This window comes from Staurois parvus, unplaced genomic scaffold (assembly GCF_062004578.1).
Source record: "Staurois parvus isolate SC_StPar_1 unplaced genomic scaffold, SC_StPar_1.0 ptg000928l, whole genome shotgun sequence".
In the NCBI taxonomy this organism is placed as follows: Eukaryota; Metazoa; Chordata; class Amphibia; order Anura; family Ranidae; genus Staurois; species Staurois parvus.
In genome coordinates, this window is record NW_028318724.1 from 705,001 (window position 1) to 727,528 (window position 22,528).

At 39.9% G+C, this 22,528-nt stretch overlaps 2 protein-coding genes across 2 annotated transcripts in view; one reads left to right on the forward strand and one right to left on the reverse strand.

Annotated features, from left to right (window-relative positions):
- Positions 1-22,528, reverse strand: part of WRNIP1 (WRN helicase interacting protein 1) — a 134,522-nt gene that overhangs the window by 90,664 nt on the left and 21,330 nt on the right. Inside the window, exons 2-3 of the mRNA XM_089656687.1 lie at positions 17,279-17,470; positions 9,018-9,250 (exon numbers count right to left, since the gene is read on the reverse strand). Of these exons, the coding sequence (XP_089512813.1) occupies positions 9,018-9,250; positions 17,279-17,470 (425 nt within the window). The remainder of the gene's footprint in view (positions 1-9,017; positions 9,251-17,278; positions 17,471-22,528) is intronic.
- LOC149441985 (uncharacterized) overlaps positions 9,010-22,528 on the forward strand; it is a 220,228-nt gene continuing 206,709 nt past the window's right edge. The window contains exon 1 of the mRNA XM_089656685.1: positions 9,010-9,294. Coding sequence (XP_089512811.1) covers positions 9,257-9,294 — 38 coding nt within the window. The 5' untranslated portion in view covers positions 9,010-9,256. The remainder of the gene's footprint in view (positions 9,295-22,528) is intronic.

A 22,528-nucleotide genomic window follows, 5' to 3' on the forward strand; every position in this document is an offset into this window, starting at 1 on the left:
AATGGACATCCTGTTTCTATAAAACTCTAAAATGTGAATTCAGCTCACTTTGGAGAGATTTCTTCCTTTTCACGATTGCGTCTCCAGAGCAGAAAGGAACCTCCCCACAGAGACACAGCCAGCAAAAATATATTAAGGGATTTAATCTTTCCCTACTCCAAACTAAGATAAAAATGGCTTTACATACACTTTAAGGGTAATTAAAGAGCAAGTAGGCTGCCATTGTTTAACTTGTCTTCTGAAAATTTTATTTTCTGGCTGGTATGTTGATCCAATGGCATTAAACTTTCAAGGCATTGATCCTGAACAAGTATAGAGATGAGGAACTCTGGGTTCACTGACTTTTTGATCTGCATGCTTGTTTCAGCTCACAAAATAATGAAAGACAGCCAGGCATATAGAATATTTCTCTCAGTACATTTCCTTTAGGCTGAATTCAAATCTTTGTGTGGAGGGTGTCATCATAAGTTGTTAACCAGCACCATTTAAAACAATGGTTAACTAGTGTACATGTTTTGATGTGATTTAAAAACACATACAATAGGTGGGAATGTGCTCCTAAAAGCATATATTAGGCAAAAAAAACATCAAAAACCATTTTATCCCTTGTAACATGGGAACTCGAGACCACCAGCCAACTGCTTAGAAAAGTAAAAGTCTTTATTGAACTTGCAAAACAAGAAAAAAAAAAGCCTCCTTCATAAAAATAAAGCAAACCAGGCCATACTTCGAGTATAAGAAATGCTGGCTCACCAACAGTATCTCGGTCCCACACTTAGGTTTAGGGTTCCCACCTGTGTTAGGCACATGACAAGCGGCAGGAGCTCAGCAACAGAGTCTCAGTCTAATGAGCCCACACTTCACAGCTTTGAAATGCTTCACACTACCTCAGACATGTGTGGTTTTTCAAGACTCCCTTGCATGTGGCTTAACCCCCTCAGTACCAAAGTTCCTACGTTTAGGGTTTAGTGGTTCTTTCCCACCCAAATTCTCTATTAACCTCTGAATACCGGTTCCCAAGTGAGAACTTACCAATCCTGAGAACTGTAAATCAGTCTTCTTCTCTCCAAATGTACTACTGCATGGGTGAGAACCCCTAACTACTGAAAATGCATACAAGTTGTTCTCCTTATGGAGATCACAACCCCAATAATGGGGAACAGACTTTCCATTCAGGACCCATAACTGGAAACCTGTAAACCCTCTAAAGTACAGAAAAAAAAAACTGCTGATCTGTCAGAATAGCACTCAGCTACTAAGCCATGTTGTGGGCTAGCAACACACAAGATTTTTATAGACTAAGTGTTGTCTCAGTGTCTTTTACTAAACTACTCAACCGCTACCACTCTCAGAGCTCTACAATATAAAGATTAATTATTCTGTAGTTCAAGATAAGAACTAGGAAGACGATTTGAGATAACACAGGAGGTGTGCAGAGGACACATGACAGCTCTGAATTAATGACAGGTTTTTTTTTTTTTTGCAAAAGCAAACATAACAAAATGCTGGTATCTTTAAGAGGCAATAAAACAAGTTAATTGTTAGGCTTTACTTAAAAAAAACATTATAGGCAAAACTTTTTTTTTCATTTTGGATAGATTAAAGGAGGGTTATAACCCGAGGTTTATTGTTGCCATTTGTGTGCCATTGGAGAGATGTACCTTCACCTTCCTGTCCCATACCCAAAACAAATCCTTACAAATTAAGTGAATGTTTTCGGCACCCCCAGCTCACCAGAACTAGTGTCCCAGTTGAAAGATTTTCCCTCTTTTTCTTTTCTGGGGACAACCCAAAATGTATGATTTTCTTTTACTTTCACTTTTGAGAACGGTAAACAGGATAAATAGAGAGGGTGATTCTCCCTAATGGGACAGTTGACAGGTATTCTAATCCCTCTCCCCTATATCCAAAACTAAACAAAAAAAAAAAAAAAGTTTGCCTTTAGTTATAATTAAATATAATTAATATCCCATATAAGCCTTCAAACTAAGCTCCATGCATGATATTAATTGCTTGGACCAATGTAAGTATGCATGTCCCATACCTCAGTGATTGCTGTGGAAGCTGACAATCAGTGTAACAGTCAGGGCCAATGAATACAAGGCATTCTCTGATTAAACGAGTTAGAGAGAAGAGACAGTGACTTCATGATCTGCACCTCAGTCGATTAGAGAATGCCTTTGGCACAGAGCCCAGAAGATCATGGTGATTACTGGCTACTACAGTGATTAGCAGCTTCCACAGTGGTCCTTCGGGTATGGGATATGCATGCCTACATGAATCCCTACACTGGACCAATATAACTAAGCAAATAAGATCATACCGGGCATTCAACGTCAACAATGCCAATATAATTTTAATAGTTGTTTTGAATCTCCTAAATCTGCAGCATTAAAAGTAATACCTTAAAATCCTGCCAAAAAAGCAATCCATATAGTAAAAGCACATGATATAACGTGCAATATTTGTTGAAAAAAATAGAGCAGAGATATTTCATGTTGCAGCCCGATAATCAAAATAGCTTACATAGGCAACAATTCATTCTCTTACTGTACTTGTAGAATTAAAGAACTATAGGTAAACACACAGATGTGGACACAGGCAGGGGAAGTTTTAATATTTATATATATATATATATATATATATATATATATATATATATATCCATCCAAAAAATATGGTTTGTAGGCTATGTTTTTCGTACTCTGTTTCAATGTGTTTCTATTGTACATGCTTGGGATTTGCTGAGCCACCGATGGAAAAAGATCTTGGCAACAGTATTTGTCAGTATCCAAAATAACCCAGCATACATCAATCTCTGAGATGTTCTATGAACTTTGCACTTAGTTCTGCTGCTACAGAATTGTTTACCTACAGAATGGTTTCTATCAACCTTATAACACTATGTATATTTATAACAACAAATATTTACAACACATACCCTAAATATGTATAAACACATTCCCATGGTAAACTACAGATGTTTTTTCCCCCAGTACATACTGAATATCCACCCTAGATGATATTGCAAGAAAAAATTTCTATATTTGTTTTCTTTAATTTGGTACATTAAAGAGACCCTGTCACCAGATCGAATAGTGTTGTTTTATACAGTAATGTAAGATATAGCGCTTTATTTGTAATTGTTTTTGTCTCCACTGGCAAGGATTTAATTTTCAAATTGCAGAGATGTAGGGGAAAATGAGAAACCTTCACCACCCTTACCCTCCAAAAATCCATTTTTATTGAGATTTGTCATCTGTGGCTTTTTGAGATTGTTTTGCAAGGGAGAATGTCACCAGCACATCGAGGATCACCAATATGAGGCCAAAAGTTTTAATGAATGATCACATAGTTACAGCAAGGCAACGTTTAGGAGTCTCACAGGACCCCTTCAGGCATGATGAAGTCCTGCGACACTCTAAAACGTTGCCTTGCTGTAACTATGTGATCGTTCATTAAAACCTTTGGACCCATATTGGTGTTCCTCGGTGTGCTGGTGACATTCTCCCTTGCTGATTCTGTTCGGTTCCAGCCAACGGTCGCTGCAACACCCACTTATACACACAGTCATTTTTAACGCAGGAACGTGTGTGTTTGGATTGTACACTTGTTTACATTTTGCGCAGGTCTTCCTCTTATAGCAGTGCGCATCCAAGCTTGCCTCCTGACTGGGTTGATGGCCCCAGATGGAAGTCTATATGAGGGTAATGCATAGGAGTCTTGCAGTGCGGAATGTAAAGAATCCCACGGGCAATGAATCTCAGCAAGTACAGATCTGTGTGTGTGGGGGGAATGGGACGATTTAGGTCAGGACACAAGGCTCTTTGCCCACAAAGTACACTTTTTCTTTAAGGTAGCATTCAGAAGCCACTATCTTGATCAGAGCCATCAGTTTACACATCCTGTGCTCCAGAGAGTACTTGTGCAGGGCAGCAGCATCACTTAGTGATGCTAACAGAGCTTACTAGTGAGGATTTCTGTTTACATACACTGAGGCTGTGCAATGGCTATCAGAAGAGAGTGATGGGAATGGAAGGGGGGGGGGGGTTAAGTGAGCAGCCAGAAAGAGTTGAAAAAATAAATGTCATGGTTGATTTATATTTTGTTTACTCATTGAGCTAAATCAATGGATTAGAAGCTGTGTCGTTCTGGGACACTTAGTGTATTAGGACTACACCTCCCTCTCTTTTCTTCTCCATACCAGGTGGTGGTGTTCTGTATCCCTGACACATTTCATGACAACATTGTTCCAGAACAATCCACATCTGTCTTAACATGGTGAGTGAATTAAGGTGTCTTTGCTACCCACATGGATATAAATGTTGGGGTGATTTCCCCACATTCATCAAAACTGAAGAAATGGCTTGGATAAAGTTACAAACCATCTGTAACATTACAAAACAAGTCCTATTAAATGTGACTGATTACTAGAAGCTACACCATGGGATATAAATTTAAGATCTTCACAGACACTATATAAGATAACAGTACAGAGCGCACAGGGCACAGTAATACACTCGATTCTGGTACGCAAAGCAGTTTTTGTTGTTTTTTTTTTTTAGCATTTATTGACGTGATACAGCAAAATTATTTTAATGATATTCTCAAAAAATGTATATAGAGCAATTACGTTATTAGGGTTTACATTCCTGTTACATTACAATATTTAGCATTATGCTTTTCTCATCATTTGAACTAGGAGCTCTTTAAACGTATAGCCATATAAAATTGATATCATAGTCAATGAGCACATTTCCATTAATCCATTAAAGCATGCCAATTTAGAATAATAGCCAGAATAGAAAAAGGGAGCAACAAAAATGTGCATTTTTCATGGCGCAGAGAAGAGGTTTACCCAAGGTCGTGGAGGGCTGAGTTTGCCAACTAGTTTCCATTAAAAACAAGCACTGTTCCTTGTTTGTCACATTTTGTTCTTTGTGGTTTAAAAGTATGAACTCCATCAGCCTAGAATGATTGATATACTGAGCACTGGCACAAGTGAGTGTGAAAGGGAAGAAATTTAAAGAGCCGAGGGAATCCCTTCTTGACATACAGTAACGTGATACCTCTACATTCTGTGCTGCTTCCACAACATATGCAAAGGCATCCCTTAGTGATGTTCCAGTTTGTGAGGACAGCGGGAAATGACACACATTTCATTGTCACAGACAAGAACTGGGAAGTTGTTTGCAAGACAAGAATAATGTCGGTCTCTGGTTAAGGAATTATTGCATAATAAAGCTAAATATAATATCTGTATGATAAGATGTTATTATAGTGAAAAATACAATTTATTGGGATGTCAGAAAGCATCACATTAGGATAATTGTGTTTAACAGATTTTATTTGTTTTTTCACAATCTGAAATTATATAATTATTTTACATACCAATCTACTGTATACTTTTCTTTCTTCTCATTTCACAGTTTACAATGGTGCACTTCTTATTTTGTGCAGCACCCATTTCATTGCTTAAACAGGAGCTGACATGACAGCGCCACTTCAAATAAAAATAAACCAATCATGCACAGCTTAGTGATATGTATAGATGAAGCAAAACATGCAAATGTGCAGCAGTAATATACAAAGAAACAGCATTCTGAGCAATGTCTGCTCATGGCTGGCTCTCTGTCCTTAGTTGGCAATGTCCTTATTTTAAACACCATTTTGTAAATTGTAACACTTTACTATGTTAATGATTATTAATACTGGTGAAGTATTGTTAAAAATTCCTACACTTCCAAAACAAACTACCTACAATTAAAGTATATTTTTACTGAAATAACAATGAAAGGTGTCTCTTGCCAATTTCTCCTTTTAAAAATTGCTAGTTTCCTGGCTGTCATAATGATTCAATAATTTAAAATACTTTTTGACTCAATAACCAAGGCACAAGTATGCACAGGGGTGTGGAAATGTTTTAAAAACTACTTGTCAAAGGGACTAAATCGGTGTCCCAATCTCCTTGTCCCTCATGTCAATCTACTTGTCCAGGTGAAAGAATTTTTTTTTTTTTTAACCAAAACCGTATTTAAACCGGAGGTGATATAAGGAATGTTTTAAAAACAAAAGGGGTTTGATGAGGACTTAAACATGTAATATTTTATTTTTTTGTGTGGTTTATCTCCTCCTCCCCTGCCTGCCTGTCTCCAGCACCGCACCCGGAGACTAGCAGGAAGCAGAGACACCATGCAGTGTAATGAGCACTGATTGAGTGCTTGTCAGGAAAGGGGAGTGTCACGCTTATCCTTTATCCCTTTTGCTGCCAGAGCCGGTTTAGCACAAGATTAACCCCTTGACACCGATGTAACACAAATATGTGTCCTCACAGAACTAGGCTTTTTCCGTGGGGCCGCATATTTGCGTACCTGTTTTTGCGCTGGGAGCGCGCCGCACGGTACGCTCCCAGCACAAAGACCGTGTTGTCACTGAGAGCACCAGGTCCCATTCTAACGATTGGGACCCGGGGCTCCCGCTTCCAGGTCACATGATTGCTGTGATAGCCTCTGATTGGTTATCACAATGATCAGTCACTGTACAGCCCACCCCCTTGTTTTTTTCTCTATGAATGGAGGAGAGAGATACAGTGCATCTAACTTCTGGCAGAGGGGGAAAAAAAAAAGATAAATAGATATTAAAAAATAAAATACAAAATAAAGAAAAAATACCTAGATCAAGGTTTGTCCTAGTTCAGTGCCAGGGTTAGTGTTTGGGTCAATGTCAGGGTTAAAGATCAAGGTCAAAAAATCAGGGTCAAAGGTCGGGATTTAAAAAAAAAATTGGTATCAGTATCAATGTCTGTGTTTTAGGTAAAAAAAAAAAAAAAAAGACAAAAACAAAATGCGCACTATTGTTTCTGAGCTGCACTACGGGTACAAACAAGAAATAAAATACACATATATGGTATCGCTGTGATCGTCAAGAGCTGTAGAATTTATTTTGGGTTGTTCTTTGGTGGTAGATTATGGTAGTAACAAGACAGACACAGCGAAATAAAAAAAATATTTTTTTATTACTATTTTGGGCCAGTTTTCATTTGATAATAAAAAAAGATCAGGAGATATCCATTACCATTTACCACCAAATGAAAGCCCAGTTTGTCCGGAAAAATAAACACGGTATATTTCACCTGGATGTACAAAGTAGTTGTGATGATATGTACAGTTTTACTAACACATGTCAACGTGGCAAAATTGTGCTTAAGCATTTAGATTTGTTTTACCCTTAGGCGTGAAGGGGTTAAACAAAATCATTTTCGGCCTGAAGATTACATAAAACCCCCACACATTATATATTTTCTGAAAGCAGAGACCCTAGAGAATAAAATAGTGGTAGTTCCAATTTTTTTATGTCGCATGATATTACTGCAAAATTTCATTCTGGCTTGTGCGGTGATATGTAACATGTAATCGCAATCAACGTTTTCATGCACAGGCGCCCCAGCGTGTGCTTTTACGTTTGTACGTGCGTATATGGGGGGAACTCAACTTTTTTGGGGGGGGGGGAAGGGGGATGTTATGTACTTGGGTGTAACTTTTTTTTACTTAATTTTTTTTTTACATTCTTTCCCAGCCTCAATTGCCAGTAATCTCTCAACGGCGACCTGGAAGTGACATCATAATGTCACTTCTGGGTCAGGACAAAATGGGGAGGGGAACGGACGAGTTGGTGGTGAGCCGGTCCCAGGCCCGTAGATGGGCAACCGGAGCCCAGGAGACAGTGGGCGGGGGGAGCTTCACATGGGGGCGGAGAGGCTGGCAATTTCCTGCCTGCAGCAGGGGTGAAGGTTAAAAAAATTAAAAAAAAAAAAAACTACCTGTCCGGCGCCCGGAACTACATCTCCCAGGCATCGGGCAATAGAAATTCAACATCCCTGAGGCAGATTGGGAATTATGACTTAGAAACTATTATGTGTTCATAAACATGTTGTACCTGTGTTCACTTTAAATACCCAATCAGGTGCTAGCAAACATCGGTTGATTTTTAAATTCGCCTTCCAAATGACCGGGTCATAAACATAGTTTTATCTTACTTATAAGCAATAGCTTTGCTAAGTGAATAGCCATGACTTCTTTAGTAAATAAACCCCACTAGGTTTTGACATTTTGATAATCAGTTTCTAACATTTTTACATCTATTAAAAAATGCAATATGCTTGTTTACTTTGCTCTTCAAAAATGTTCGAAACCTGGCAATGCAGAAAGTTGGAATTACATTCCATGAAATCCAATATGTAAAAAATGTTGGCGGTGCCCCAGTATGGTCTAAATGGTTGGCTGGAAGAACCTTTTGAAGGTGCGAGCCACACCCACCTGTTTCAAGTAATACCCTCACCTGCTTTTTAATGCCTAGATTGTTAATTGCTCATGGCCCGTGAGGGTTAATTACTTGTGAATTGTGTTCATTGTTTGTCTGTTTGTTTTGTGCCCTAAATAGGCATTAATAAACACATTTAAAGAAAAAAAAAATGGAGGTTGATATGACATTGCTTAAACACTTTTAGTTATGATTGATTTGTCTTGAACTTTAAGTTTCTACTCCCTCAAAGGCTGTACAAAAAACACATCTTAATGAAATTCTGCTACTGTTTTTGTCCTGTGAAAATAAGCGTTGTCACTACTGAAAATATTAAAGTTATCAGTTTTAAAGAATTAAGCAGCACACGTTAAGACAAAAATTTGTCATAAATAGTGACATACTAGTTATGGTGATAGTTAAGAAAAAAACTGTAAAATAAAGATGGGAAAACAAAGTAGAATTTAGCATAATATTTAAAGAAAAAAAATGATAAAAGCAAGCAGCACCCAGCATCCATCACAAAGTGATAAAACAATATGAAATAGCAGCATTATGTAGAATAAGAATCAGCAATCTGTACACACTTTTAGGCTGCTATAACAGGTTGCTGCTCCACATTCCCCCTCTACCCCCACCCCTCTCTTGTCCCTTTGACAGACGAGACACTTGTGTTTTTTTTTTCTGTGCCACTGCCTGCCTCTTGCTCTAGTACTTACTCTGAAGCATCGCTGCTACTGCACTCAGCCTTCTCATCCTCTCTTAGAAGTTGGATTCCCAGAGAGTCTATAGCTCGCTTCAAGATAGCCTCCATCGCCTCCACAGAGAGCTTCTCCAAGACAATTACCCTGCAGCGGCTTAATAACGCAGTGTTCACCTGGAACGACGGGTTCTCTGTTGTTGCTCCAATTAGAGTGATTGTCCCAGATTCTACGTGCGGTAGAAAAGTGTCCTGAAGATGGGAGGAAAGCAGAAAGAGCATCTGACATACCCTGAGTGAGTACACTTACAGAAGGTTGTTTGGAAATGAACAGTGCTACACTTTTTGTGCATTGCAGTTGAAGTACAGATTCAGTGCTCTGGTAACTAAACCTAAGAACAAGGCAACTTCTGTTAACAGGTGTATAAAAACTGCCAGGAAGACAATACTAAGCTGTGCACATAGCCAACATATTATGAGGGATTAAAAAAAAGGCCAACAAAATCCTTCCACTCCTTCACTGCAAGCCTGACACAACAATCCTAAGTGTTCAAGTGACAACTTCCATACTTATCAGCTAGTTATTATACATGGCAATGTTCTGCAACCATTTACATTTAATCCAGATCCTTCATTGATTCCTAGTAAGCGCTGTTTGTGCACTTGTACCGTACATTCGATAGTGTGTCAAGATTCAGTTCTATGTTCAAGTAAAGCATCAGTAGTGCTTATAATGTGCCTCTACTGATCGGGAATAGAACACTAAGCTTGAGACAGGTGCTATTACCACTTGGAAACCCTCTCAAAATTCTGAAGATTCAAATGGTTTTAAAGAACAAAAACGGGTTTTAAGTATTTTCTACCCATAAGGACACTTAACCACTTTAGTTTTGCACATTGACACAATATGTATAACCTGATTTCTAAAAGGGTTGTATATGAGAAGAAACCCTTTATAAATGATTTGTAATTCCAAAGTAGTAAATCTAGGTAGCATTAAATTGTCAATGCCAACACATCTAGATCTGTTTTTCTTCATCTTTATAAATGATGTGCACTGTTCTAGCCACAAAGTTTATAAAAGTACTCTCATTGTGTAATGGTTTATCACAAGAACCCCCTGAAGTGCTTTGATTACTTGTACAACCTAAATTTGTAACACTTTAAACTCATAATCTGAGTATGCAAAAATCCTTTGGCTAGGAGAAATACTGAGACTTCCAATGCTGATTGAAATTGCCAGTTTCCTTGCTGTTGTGCTGATCCTCTGGTTTCAAACCTTTCAAAATCATTAGAGATGAAACAAGTATAAATATCAGAAAAGTCTGTGTAAAGTCATAAAGAGTGTTAGCACGACAGCCAGGAACCTAGCGGCTGTAGAGTGAGACGTCAGCAATGCTTAGCCTCCACCTTTCATGTCATAAATATCACTTGGTCAAATATCTGATCTGGCCAAATAAAGTATGATATGCTGTAGTGGTGCATCTGACTCACCTTATATTTGTGGTAATCTTGATAGTAATCTTAACAAACACGTGTCTAAAACAAGACCCTGTGCATAAAGTATCTACATCAGACCATTAGCAACAAGTAAGTCTCAAAGCCAAAAAACTAAGGCTATAAAATATAAAACAATATAAGGGAAAACTAATCCAGGAAATATAATTGGGTAGATGAAAATACAATTTAGGCAAGGCAAAATCTCATCATGATTTGTCAATAACACAACTAGAGCTGCTACTAGAGATACAAGTACATTGTTTGGAGAATTACTTTCCCATAATATAAACAGCTCATCAGCAGTTATCAAATTTGAATAACTCTGGGAATCCTTTTAACATGACCTTGTCAGGAAACAAATATGGGCAAGGCAATACTTATGAAAACATTTTACATTCAGGGTCTGCGTTGATGAAATTTGGGCTTTATAAAAATGTATAATTTACTGAAGGTTGCATTTGACCTGCTTTAAGCCATCTGGCATTCCTTTAAGAATGCAAAACTCACTTGAAGCGAACAAATGCCCATCAGCACAGGGCCTTATGATGAACTAAATTCAGCAAGATCTGCTTGCATTCCTGCTTGATTCTTTGATGTTTGGGGGTCAAAGCTGAAAAGAAAAGTAATAGCAAATTTTATTTCTTCCCATCAGCATCATGTCCAACAATATACTTAAAGTGACACTAACGTTTTTGTCCATGGAGCTGGCTACCATCCATTCAATAGTTGCCTCAACCTAACTTCTCCATGATTTTAAAAAGAAAAAGCTGATGTTCTAGAAGTGTATGGAGCGTTTTTGTTTCTGTGTTTCTAACAATTATCAGAAACAATTGGAGTACTGTCCGCGATACATTTTTTATTTGCACTAACAAACAATTTTAAGGACAAGCTTTCGGGGAGTGTCCCCTTCTTCAGGTCAAAGCAGTCAACTGCTTTGACTTGAAGAAGGGGACACTCCCCGAAAGCTTGTCCTTAAAATTGTTTGTTAGTGCAAATAAAAAAAGTATCATGGACAGTACTCAATTGTTTCTGTCGCAAGTGCACTAATATGGCTACAATCACCTCTAACAATTATCAGGAAGTCTATTGAAGTCTGCCTACCCCCCTTGACCAACAAGCTTCCCTTGTTTACCAATCAAATTTGGGTTTTTCATCACTTTCTGTAAGGTCTTGTCCCTTCTCTTTTTCTTCTGCCTATATATCCTTATAGGTATACACACTTCTGAAATGTTTACGAACTGTGTCTTATGTATTGCACTTATGAATGTGGATGATACGGTTTCAAAGTGGAACATGTTATCAAAACATGGTTACAGCTAGGCTTTGTTTGGCAAAATAGAATGGGTTATGACACCTACAGGAGATTAGGACACAGGCAAACCGAAACAGCCTCAAACTGACATTCTTCAGTTTTGCATCCCACAGTGGACATCAGTGAAAAGCTTTTATGGTAAGAATAAAACGTATTTTCTTTATTGTCCGTGGAAGGACACAGGGTTGTAGTATATTCTAGGACATGTGGTACATCCAAAATTAATCATGGAGAGCCCCAACAGAAGTGGAAAACGAATGCCACCACATCTGACTGATAAGCTGTAATATATTACATTTTTGGTGTTCAGTTTAATAGCTCTTAAAAACTGGTACTGTAAGAATGGTGTGCCTCAATTAACAAACTGGAGAATAACCAACCATTTTCCATGGCAAACTGGTGAAAAAACAAAGAAAAGGTCAACAGCAAAGTTGGGCAACAAGAAGGAAATGTTAACTAAAGTAAAGGCTTAATCTGTGTCTATCCAAACCTTGACATTTAGTGAAAGGAGACTGGGACAGACAAGGTATGTCCAGAAAAAAAAAAAAATCAGCTAATTCAGTCAACAGTAAAAAATGTTCTTAAGGCAGTGGTTTAAGCCTAATAAACCAGAGGAGGCTGACCATGGCGGTGTGGAAAGTGTGATGTGAGCGCTCTCCGCAAAGCAGCCACTGCACCTCGCTATGTGCCCGGAGATGCTGCCAAACAAACCCGTGGAGCCTTACCTGTGAGTGCGGTGGACTGAGAGGAGTCGGTGAGTGCGGAGGTACAGAGGTGGGATGGCCGGAGCGCTGAGTGTTAGCAGCAGCAGGACAGTGGTGGTGTGCTTCCGGAGCAGAGGGTTGCCTGGAGACCAGAGGACGGGGGGGCGACCACGTGACCTCCCGCTGGAAGCACGAGGGAGGAGGAGAAGCAGAATGGCAGTCCCAGGCAGAGGGAAACGCTGGTTCTCCCACTGACTACACGGGAACTGTGCTATAAGGAGCTGGAACCAGCTGGGTGAATCTCCCCCAAAGGAAAATGAGCAGCACAAGTGGAAAGAGGCTGTTTGAAATCACAGCCCACTGGAGAGCCTGAAGCCACCTCACATTGAGAAAACGGCAGGAGGGTGAGTGAGGCAGGCATAACTGCATAACTACATTGTGCTGCACAAAATGAACTGACATACAAGGGAAATTAAGGGGAGAGACCACCCAGAAGGACTAGTTGAAAAAGAGGACACAGTTATATAGTACGGGTCCCTAGAAGAGAGAGAACTTAACAGGGGGGAATTTAAAGGGACAATACGTGACAGTAAAATTAAGTAATCCCCCCGTAGAGCTTGGATAAGTGAAATAAGTCTCTGACGGCATGAAAAACAAAGTGGCCAAAGGAGGTGGGCCCAAGGTTCCCCAAACGGGTAAAAAGTATATACCCTCACAGGGGAATCTGACTCCGGAAAGACAACAAGGAATGAGTGAAAGGAGTGAGCTGGAAATCAGTATGGAAGATAGTCCTAGATTATCCCTGGGAACGGTCAACAGCAGTCAACAAAGGAAAGAAAGATTGGAGGTAGCAAAACAAGAAAAGGAATTACTAAAGCCAAATAAAAAAAGAAATAGCAGAAATGTTTAAAAAGTCTTGAAAAATCAATAAAACAAGAGATGGCAATAATACAGAAAGATCTGAGGCAAATGATATCTAGAGTGGAAGAAACGGAGGGAATAGTGAACAAACAAGCCTAATAAACCAAATCTTTGATGTTCAGAGAAAGGAGACTTAGACAAACAAGGCATTTCCAGAAAACAAAAATCAACTAAAACAGCTAAATGTTGATGAGTAACCCTTAATCTCAGGGAGAGGGAGGTCTACAGTCTCTCTCTCTCTCTCTCTCAGTAGATACAATGTATCTCAGCAGATACGTAACAGGGAGAACTAGAAGGGTAGTAACCCTAAAAATCATAAAGAGAAGAGGGGTAATCTACAACTTTAGTATGAAAAAAAGGGTAGGCAAAGGCAATAATAAATAACAGCAGAAACGAGCTGATAAAAGGCAGTCATCTCAGAAAGCTGAGGAGAAGACCAGTCATCTCACACCTAAAAGCATCTTAGGGGCATGATACCCAGAGTGTAAATATGCCTGACCATCAAACATATGATACTCAGAATGATAAAAAGTGAAGCGTGTGGGGGGGGGGGGGGGAATAGACTAGTATTAACAACCAGGAATTTTACCCTGATAGTAAGAGAAAAAGAACTTCAAGAAGCTTTCCACAAAAGACCACCACTTGGCCAAATACTAGCTACTGTATATGGGTTCCCTGTTACAGACGCTTCACAGCAGGATAATAGAGTATCCTGCCTGCTGACCATTCAGGTAAGGATTTGAGTGATGAATACTTCTTGCAAAGAAGCACACCCACCGACTGAACCATCACTCATTAAAATGGGGGCCTACAAGTGGAGTACAAAGTCAATATCTTGAGGTTAGGTAGAAAGAAACAGAGTGGGCACAAATGACACACTTAGATTATTCAGACCAGATACAGCAGATACAGAAGGAATGGACACACAGAGTTTGTAAGAGTATAAATCCATATTAAAAATCCCCTCAGGAATGAGAATAATTTTGGCCCTGGCCCATATGACATTTAGTAACATGGTCAATATTAACAGCTTGGTGCTTGTCCAAAATGCCAGATTCTCCAAACAAAAGAAGAAAAAAAGGTTTAAGAGAACAAAAAAGCGCAGGAAAACTATGTGAAATATAATTTCGCAACAATTCCACAACACACAAAGGGTAGAAAAAGACTGTACTATACCTAAGGGAATGGATGAGTATCTACAAGTATTGTAAAGAAAGAGAATTGTAGTTCAACACAAAGCATGAGAAGCTAGGAAAATGACCCTTTTAGTGGAAACCTAATGTGACCCTGTAAGTGGAGATATCCTGAGTGTTCCCAAATGGGCATGCCAGGAAAAGGCACCAGGGTGCTCAACAAAGTAATTACTGTGATTTGGTCCCAGATCTTATGCAGGACACTGAAGGTTTCTACCAAGTTAAGGAACTAGCAAGAATCAATCCCTGTTGATCTTCCAGGCCGCAAAATCCCTTAGGACAGGGAAAGAGTGTGCAACCATCTGAGATAAAGAAAAGCTCCCCTGTGAAGCAGAGTACAAACTGGAATGGGATACTATTCTTACAGATAGTGTACTACTAGAGTAGGGTGAGGAGATATAAGGGTTCAGACTACCAAAAAAAAAAATGTGGAAAGCTGAACAAAGAGGTGCAGTTACATGCGAAAGGGCATAGAAAGCAGTTACCCAATACAACAGTCGAGAACTGATGCTACATGACCCTAACGACCGTGCAATATAAACAAACATAAGTACAAAAAGTGGAGGCATACTTTTATGCTGAAAGCTGAGCAGATGAGGAGAAGGACTTCTGTCCTTGTGCATCTGGAATGGGAGGTAGACTCTGATGATATAGATGTACAATGGGGTACTTCAGCTTGATCCCAAGATCTCCAACAATGAGGCACATGCACAGTGAAAAAAACCCAAAGGCATCAGGAATAACAGTGTCCTGGGCAGAACCAAAAAAGAGACACTACCTTTAAAGGGCAAGTAAATCAACAGCTCCTTAAGTGTATACTCAGCATGCCAGAGTGTCCTATGTATTTGGGCATAAAAAGCATACAAGTACAAGCTTAGGTGTCTGCATGAGACCATCGCAGCTGATCTGCAGGGCTCCAGTTATTTGTTCTAGACACTCCAGGATATGAGTGTTTGTCCAAGAGAAGGAGGGTTCTCTTGAATATATTTAACCTACTGAGACAAGGATTCACAAATCTAAGTAACCACCAATTGGGGATGGAGAGTTACTCCAGATAACTCTGAGGCCTAAGTAGGGAATCTAAATGTCAGTCAGTGAAATCCCTGAAGGTAAAAACATCATCAACCTGTTTGTTAAGATTTTGCAACAGAAGAGTCCATGGCTTCCCTTTTTTTTCCCTTTGAAAGAAAAAAAAAAAAAAAAAAAACAAAAAAAAAACTTCTTGACATTGTTAGGTGGGAGCCATGATTGGTCTGGTTGTTTCCAATCCTCACAGAGGAAAGTTTTGCTTACTAAATGTATTACGGAGCTCTTTGCAGCTATAAGAGCTCTAAAAGACCCTATTGCCTGGGACATAAAGCTAATCCTCTAACTGCAGAGTCGCATACATTGCATCAATCAGGTTATCAAGAACTCATTGCAATTCCTGAATCACAAGAACCTTAGGGAAACAAAGGGTCTTTAAAAGTGGGCTGTGAAGGCTCTGCATCTAGGATAGTAATAGGAGCATTTTACCCACTTAGACATGGAGGTCCAGTAGGATCAGAACTTGGTTCTGTCACTGATGGTGCCAGAGGATTAAATGTGTACAGACTGATAAGATAAAAAAAAACCTCTGAAGTGGCTATTCCATGACACTCTCCATGGACCTGGAAAGTGCTCTGCAGCTAAGGGACAGAGGTCTGAAAAGCACCACCACACACAGCCAGTGTCAGAAAGGCATCATGGAGGCTAGCCCCGCAATCTTTAGTCCAGCAAGGCCTGGGTACAGCCTCCAAAGCCGTTTCTGGGGATACACTGATCTGGATAGTTGCTTTTCAGAAATCAGCCCAAGCAGCATTCTCAAAGTTTTATTTAAAGACACCAGATATAAATGTATTTACGGAGTACAGAGCATGTTGATTGATAGAAGAATAAAATTAAAATTCTAGTAAAAAATTAGAATGTGTTTTACGGTTTTGTTTTTTTTTTTTGAAGGAAAGGCATCTAACCAGTCGCATGAGAGTTGGAGGCAGTGCTGGTTCAAAGTATCACTAATTACTTTTTACACCTATCTCTTCCCCATGGGACCAGTACTTTGTTGTTTTTCTAGATGCACTGTAAGGCTTGCTGTGATGTCAGACAAGGCCCCCTCCACACTTGGAACACAGCAGCTTGGCAACATCTAGCAAGGAGATAGCCTGCCTTGACAGTCATGCTGTTCTCTGGTTCCCAGCACTTCCCTGTGGCAAAGAGCAGCATTAAGTATACAAACAGAGGTGAGCTGGAAACAAAGTAAGGCTGTCAAAGCAGCCTATCTCCTCCATTTCCTCATCAGCTGTGATGTCAGGAGGAAGGGGGCTGTCTGACATCACAGTTAGCCTTACAACACACCTACAATAATACAGTATAACAAAGTACACATAGAGGAAGTGGTAGGTGTAACGCCATTTAAAAGTGTTATTTCTTTAAAGCTTCTGTTTGCTAGTGTCCCAACCCCCTATAACCACATATCCAAAAATCTACTACATTTCTGTGTCACTCAATGGACAATAAAAAAAAAAAGTAATTTTTTTTTAATCAGCCAGTTATGCTTGTTTATTACTATTGTTTGTTGGTTACAATATGTAAAATACGCTTCAGCAATTAAAAATTAGAAATTGCAAACTACCTGTTGCAACTTATTAAAACGATGAATCTCATCCACAAAGAGGATAGTTTTTCTTTTGAAGAGTTTAGTCTCATTTTGGGCTTGCTTGATGACCTCTCGTACATCATTGGTAGAAGCACTTGTGGCAGACAGAGTTACAAAGCGTGTATTGTTTTTGTTGGTATTTTTAGCAATTATGTGAGCCAATGTTGTCTGGAAAGCAAAAGAAAATGGTTTTAACAGACAAATACAACACCTAGGAAAAGTTTGTGTAAATGCACCTATAACAGGTGGCCAAACTAAAGTAATGTATTTCACAAACTAGAAGACAAATCTAACAGGTCAACATGAAGCAAAAGACACGACACTGCAGTTTCAGATTATACAGCTCTCTAACCTACAGTTTCTTCTGTAAAATATGTAAATTGGTAACACTGAGACCAAAGTCATCTAGGATAAGAAGTGAATGTAAACATACACTGTGTAACCACTTTGGTTATAGAGCAGGTTAGAACGTAGTAAAGTTGTTATAAGATTTCTTAAAGTGGTATTAAACCTTACAAGCAAACATTTATTAATATATTTATTATATCGCAGCTAACCATTTCTTAGATGCGATTCATTTTTAGGCTCTCTTTCTTCTACTTTCACCTGGTGATCCTGCCAGTACATCTTTTTTCAAAAGTACAAGCTCTCCAGCAGAATAGGACAGTTACAGAGATGAGACAAACTATTTAGCACTAGCAGGGGTGCTTACAATGATCAGCTTTTATTTATGTAAAACCTTTATCCTAAAAGGAAAAAAATATGTTTGCTGTAATTGCTTCCAAAGTATTAGCTGGATTTTGGCTTCAATTTGTTAGTTTATAGAAATTTGCTAGTACATCTAACACTCCCCTCCCCCCAGACTGACAATGCTGCTGTCCAAAGGTGGCCCTGTGCTCCTTCATCCAGAGTGGGTGCACTCTAATACAGATGTGTTACTAGCCAGACCACCAGGTGAAGAGAGGGAAAGAAGCCTAAAAAAAAAAGAAAACTGAATCAGCCACCACATTTAATGATTGGTGAGCTGCAATATATTAAATGTTTTTGGTTTGGGTGAGGGCATACAGTACAGCTACAATACAATCTAATACAGGGGGAATGAGAGGACCCTGCTTGTTAGAGCTTACAATCTAAAAAGGGAGGGTCAAGTGATAGAAAAGGTGATAACTGTGAGGGATGAGCTGATGGGGAAAATAAAAGAACAGTTAGGTGAAGGCAGAACAGGCTTCACTGAAGAGAAACGTTTTCAGGGGTCGCCTAAAACTGGACAGAGTAGGAGATTGTCGGGCAGATTAGAGTAGTGAATTCCATAGGATGGGAGAGGCTCAGGAGAAGTCCTGGAGGCGAGTATTGGAGAAGGTGACAAAGGAACTAGAGAGCAGGAGGTCTTTGGAGGAACAAAGAGCAATTTGGTTGATATTTTGAGACTAGGGCCGAGTTTTGGATGGCTTTGTTGCTGGTAGTATTTTGAGCTTAATTTGTTGGGTGAGTGGCAGCCAATGCAGGGATTGGCAGAGAGGGGTGGCAGACACTGAATGGCTGATAAAGGTGGATGAGCCTGGCAGCAGCATTCATGATGGACTGGAGGGGGAATAGCCTATGTAAAGGTAAGCTAATGAGTTGAAGTAGTCAAGGCAAGAGATTACCTGGGAGTGAATTTGGATCTTTGTGGTGTCATTGGTTAGGAAGCAGCATATTTTGGAAATGTTGCAGAGGTTGAGATGGCAAGTTTTGGAAAGTGATTGAATGTGGGGCCGAAAGGAGTTGAGTCCATGATTACACCTAGCACCCTGGCATATGGGGACAGGTTGATGGTTTTGCCATTGATCTTGACAGAGAAGTCAGGTGTAGGGGCACATGGGGGAGGAAATATTAAGAGCTTGGTTTTGGATAGACTGAGTTTGAGGAAGTGTTGTGATATGTCGGTCAGTAAGTTAGTGATGCGTGAAGAGAGTGATCTTGTGAGCTGAGGGGTAGAGAGGACAGATTTGGGTGTCGTCAGTGTAGAACTGATATTGAAAGCTACGGGAGGCTATCAGCTGACCCAGAAAGGAGGTGTAGATCAAGAATAGGAAATGTCCAAGAACAGAACCTTGGGGGACTCCAACAGAGAAAGGAAGAGAAGAGGAGGAAGTCGAATTGTGACATTCTGAGTGACACAGTAGGATAGGTATGATGAGAACCAACAAAGAGCACAGTCACAGATACCAAAGGAATAATGTTTTTTTTGAGGAGGAGGTGGTCAACCATATCAAAAGGCAGCCAAAAGGTCCAGAAGTAGGAGTACAGAAGAGTGTCCATTGGTTTTAGCGGTTAGTAAATAGTTTGTGAGTTTTACGAGAGCAGTTTCTGTGGAGTGTTGAGGGCAAAATCCAAACTTAGTTGACATTTTTGAAGGGATGTGCATGCAGTAAGCATTTCCATATTTCTGCTTTTAAACTGCATATTATGGTACTTTATTATGGCAAAAATAGTTAGAGTTTAGCGGGAAAAAATCAGCACAAGGGACATTACTTACTATCAATGTAATGTGTCCCTTATGCTGCTGGCTCTTGGTTTATTTGAAATCAAGTCAGGCAACGTGTCATATGCACTCATCTAAAGCCCTTTCCGCCCACCTCCTACATTTACAGAATCTGTGCAATAGCTTCCATGAAATGAAAAAAATGATCTACGAATGGAGGATGTGGAGCTTTCGCTCATCCACTCATCCTTGATTTAAAGATCGTTCTTGATTCATAGAATCTACAGTACAGCTTCTATGAATGGAGTATGTGGGTGGAAAGGGCAGGCATAGAGGGCAATTTTGAGGAGTGCATATAATAGGTTCCTCAGCTCCATTAACCCAAGTTGCACTGGAAGACTGCGGCGGCAGGGTATCAGTGGAGAAAGATTTCAAATAAGAGGCCTTTCACACTGGTATCATCAGTTCAGTTTTGCTTACAAAAACCTGATGAATACCGATTCAGATTACATTAGTTTGCACATCCTTCTTCAGTGCAGTTCAAGCTGTATTGAACCCAAAAGAATATGTAAACCCAACATACCTAAAAAGGCAAACTTTTTTTTTTCTTGGATAGAGTGGAGAGGAATTAGAACATCTGTCCGTTTTTTATTGCTGTCTGTGCCCCAGTTCATTTGTCCTGTTTATCATTATCATTGAAAGTGAACGCAAAAAGAAAATCCCAAATTTTGGGTTGTTCCTAGAAAAATAATAGAGGGGATATCATCAAATGGGGACACTAGTTCTGGCGAGCTGGGGGTCCCCAAGGAATTGCCTTAATTTGCAGTGATTTCCTCTCACTTCCTGTTTGGCTATGGGACAGGAAGTGAAGGCAAATCTCTGAAATGGGACACAGATGGCGGAAAAAAAAAAAAATCTAACGGGTTATAACCTTCCCTTGCTCTATCCAAAATTAAAAAAAAGTTTTACCTATAGTTCTACTTTAATGTTCCTAATGTGCCTGCTGTACCATGCACTTGTATAAGAAAGAATCCTGTTCTCATTGCATTTCTTCCTTTGTGTTAAATCCCTGATGTTCCTGCCAGTCCCTCCACTTTCCTATTAAAACGAACCACACTAAGCAGGAGAGAACAGCATGGTCAATTCTCTATCTGTGCTAGGAACTAAGGCTGCTCTCCTCCAATGATCAGACTTGTCCTGTCCAAAGCGTGGTACACCTATTTTTGGGCAATTTCTCCCATTCTTCTTTGCAGTACCTCTCAAGCTCCATCATGTTGGATGGGGAGCATCGGTGCACAACCATTTTCAGATCTCTCCAGAGATGTTCAATCGTGTTCAATTCTGGGCCACTCCAGGACATTTACAGAGTTGGCCCGTAGCCACTCCTTTGTTATGTGGGCTGTGCGCTTAGGGTCGTTGTCCTGTTGAAAGATGAACCATCACCCCAATCTAAGGTCCAGAGCGCTCTGGAACAGGTTTTCATCAAGGATGTCTCTGTACATTGCTGCATTCATCTTTTCTTTGATCCTTACTAGTCTCCAAGTTCCTGCCGCTGAAAATATCCCCACAGTATGATGGTACCACCACCATGCTTCACTGTAGGGATTTTATTGGCCAGGTGGTGAGCAGTGCCTGGTTTCCTCCAGACATGACGCTTGGAATTCAAGCCAAAGAGTTCAATCTTTGTTTCAAAAGACCAGAGAGTTTTTTCTCATGGTCTGAGAGCCCCTCAGGTGCCTTTTGGCAAACTCTAGGCGTGCTTCCATTTTCATTTTACGGAGGAGTGCCTTCCGTCTGGCCACTCTACTATACAGGCCTGATTGGTGGACTACTGCAGAGCTGGTTGTTCTTCTGGAAGGTTCTCCTCTCTCCACGGAGAAACGCTGGAGCTCTTTCAGAGTGACCTCCCTAGCTAAGGCCCTTCTCCCTCGCTCATTTTGGCCGGGTGGCCCGCTCTAGAAAGATTCCTGGTGATTCCAGACTTCTTCCATTTATGGATGATGGAGGCCACTGTGCAAATTGGGACCTTCAAAGCTACAGAAATTTTTTCTGTACCTTGATACAATCCTGTCTCGGAGGTCTACAGACAATTCCGTGGTCTTCATGGCTTGGTTTGTGCTCAAACATGCACTGTTAACTGTGGGACCTTATATAGACAGGTTTATGCCTTTCCTAATCATGTCCCATCACCTAGATTTCCCACAGGTGGACTCCAATCAAGTTGTAGAAACATCTCAAGGATGATCAGTGGGAACAGGATGCACCAGAGCTCAATTTTGAGTGTCATGGCAAAGCTGTGAATATTTATGTACATGTGGGGTTTTTTATTTTTAATAAACTGCAAAATTAACTTCTTTCACGTTGTTGTCATGAGGTATTGACAATATTGAGGAAAAAAAATTATTGAATCCATTTTGGAATAAAGCTGTAACACAACAAAATGTGGCAAAAGTTAAGCGCTGTGAATACTTTCAGGATGCACTGTATCTATACATAAATGCTTTGCCTTTCATTTCTACTTTAAACTGAATGGACCGATTACAAGGTGAGGGTTTACAATAACGTTAAAGCGGAGCTCCACTCAAAAGCGGAAGCTCCGCTTATTTGCCTCCACTGCCATGTTTGGCACCTTTTGGGGGGGGGGGGGGGGGGAGTGGGTACCTACTTTTAATAAACACAAAAACAGTTGGAATGCCACTTTAATTATATTGCAGTTTACCAATTCTTAAATGTGATTGCTGAGGATTTCTTTTTTAGACTTT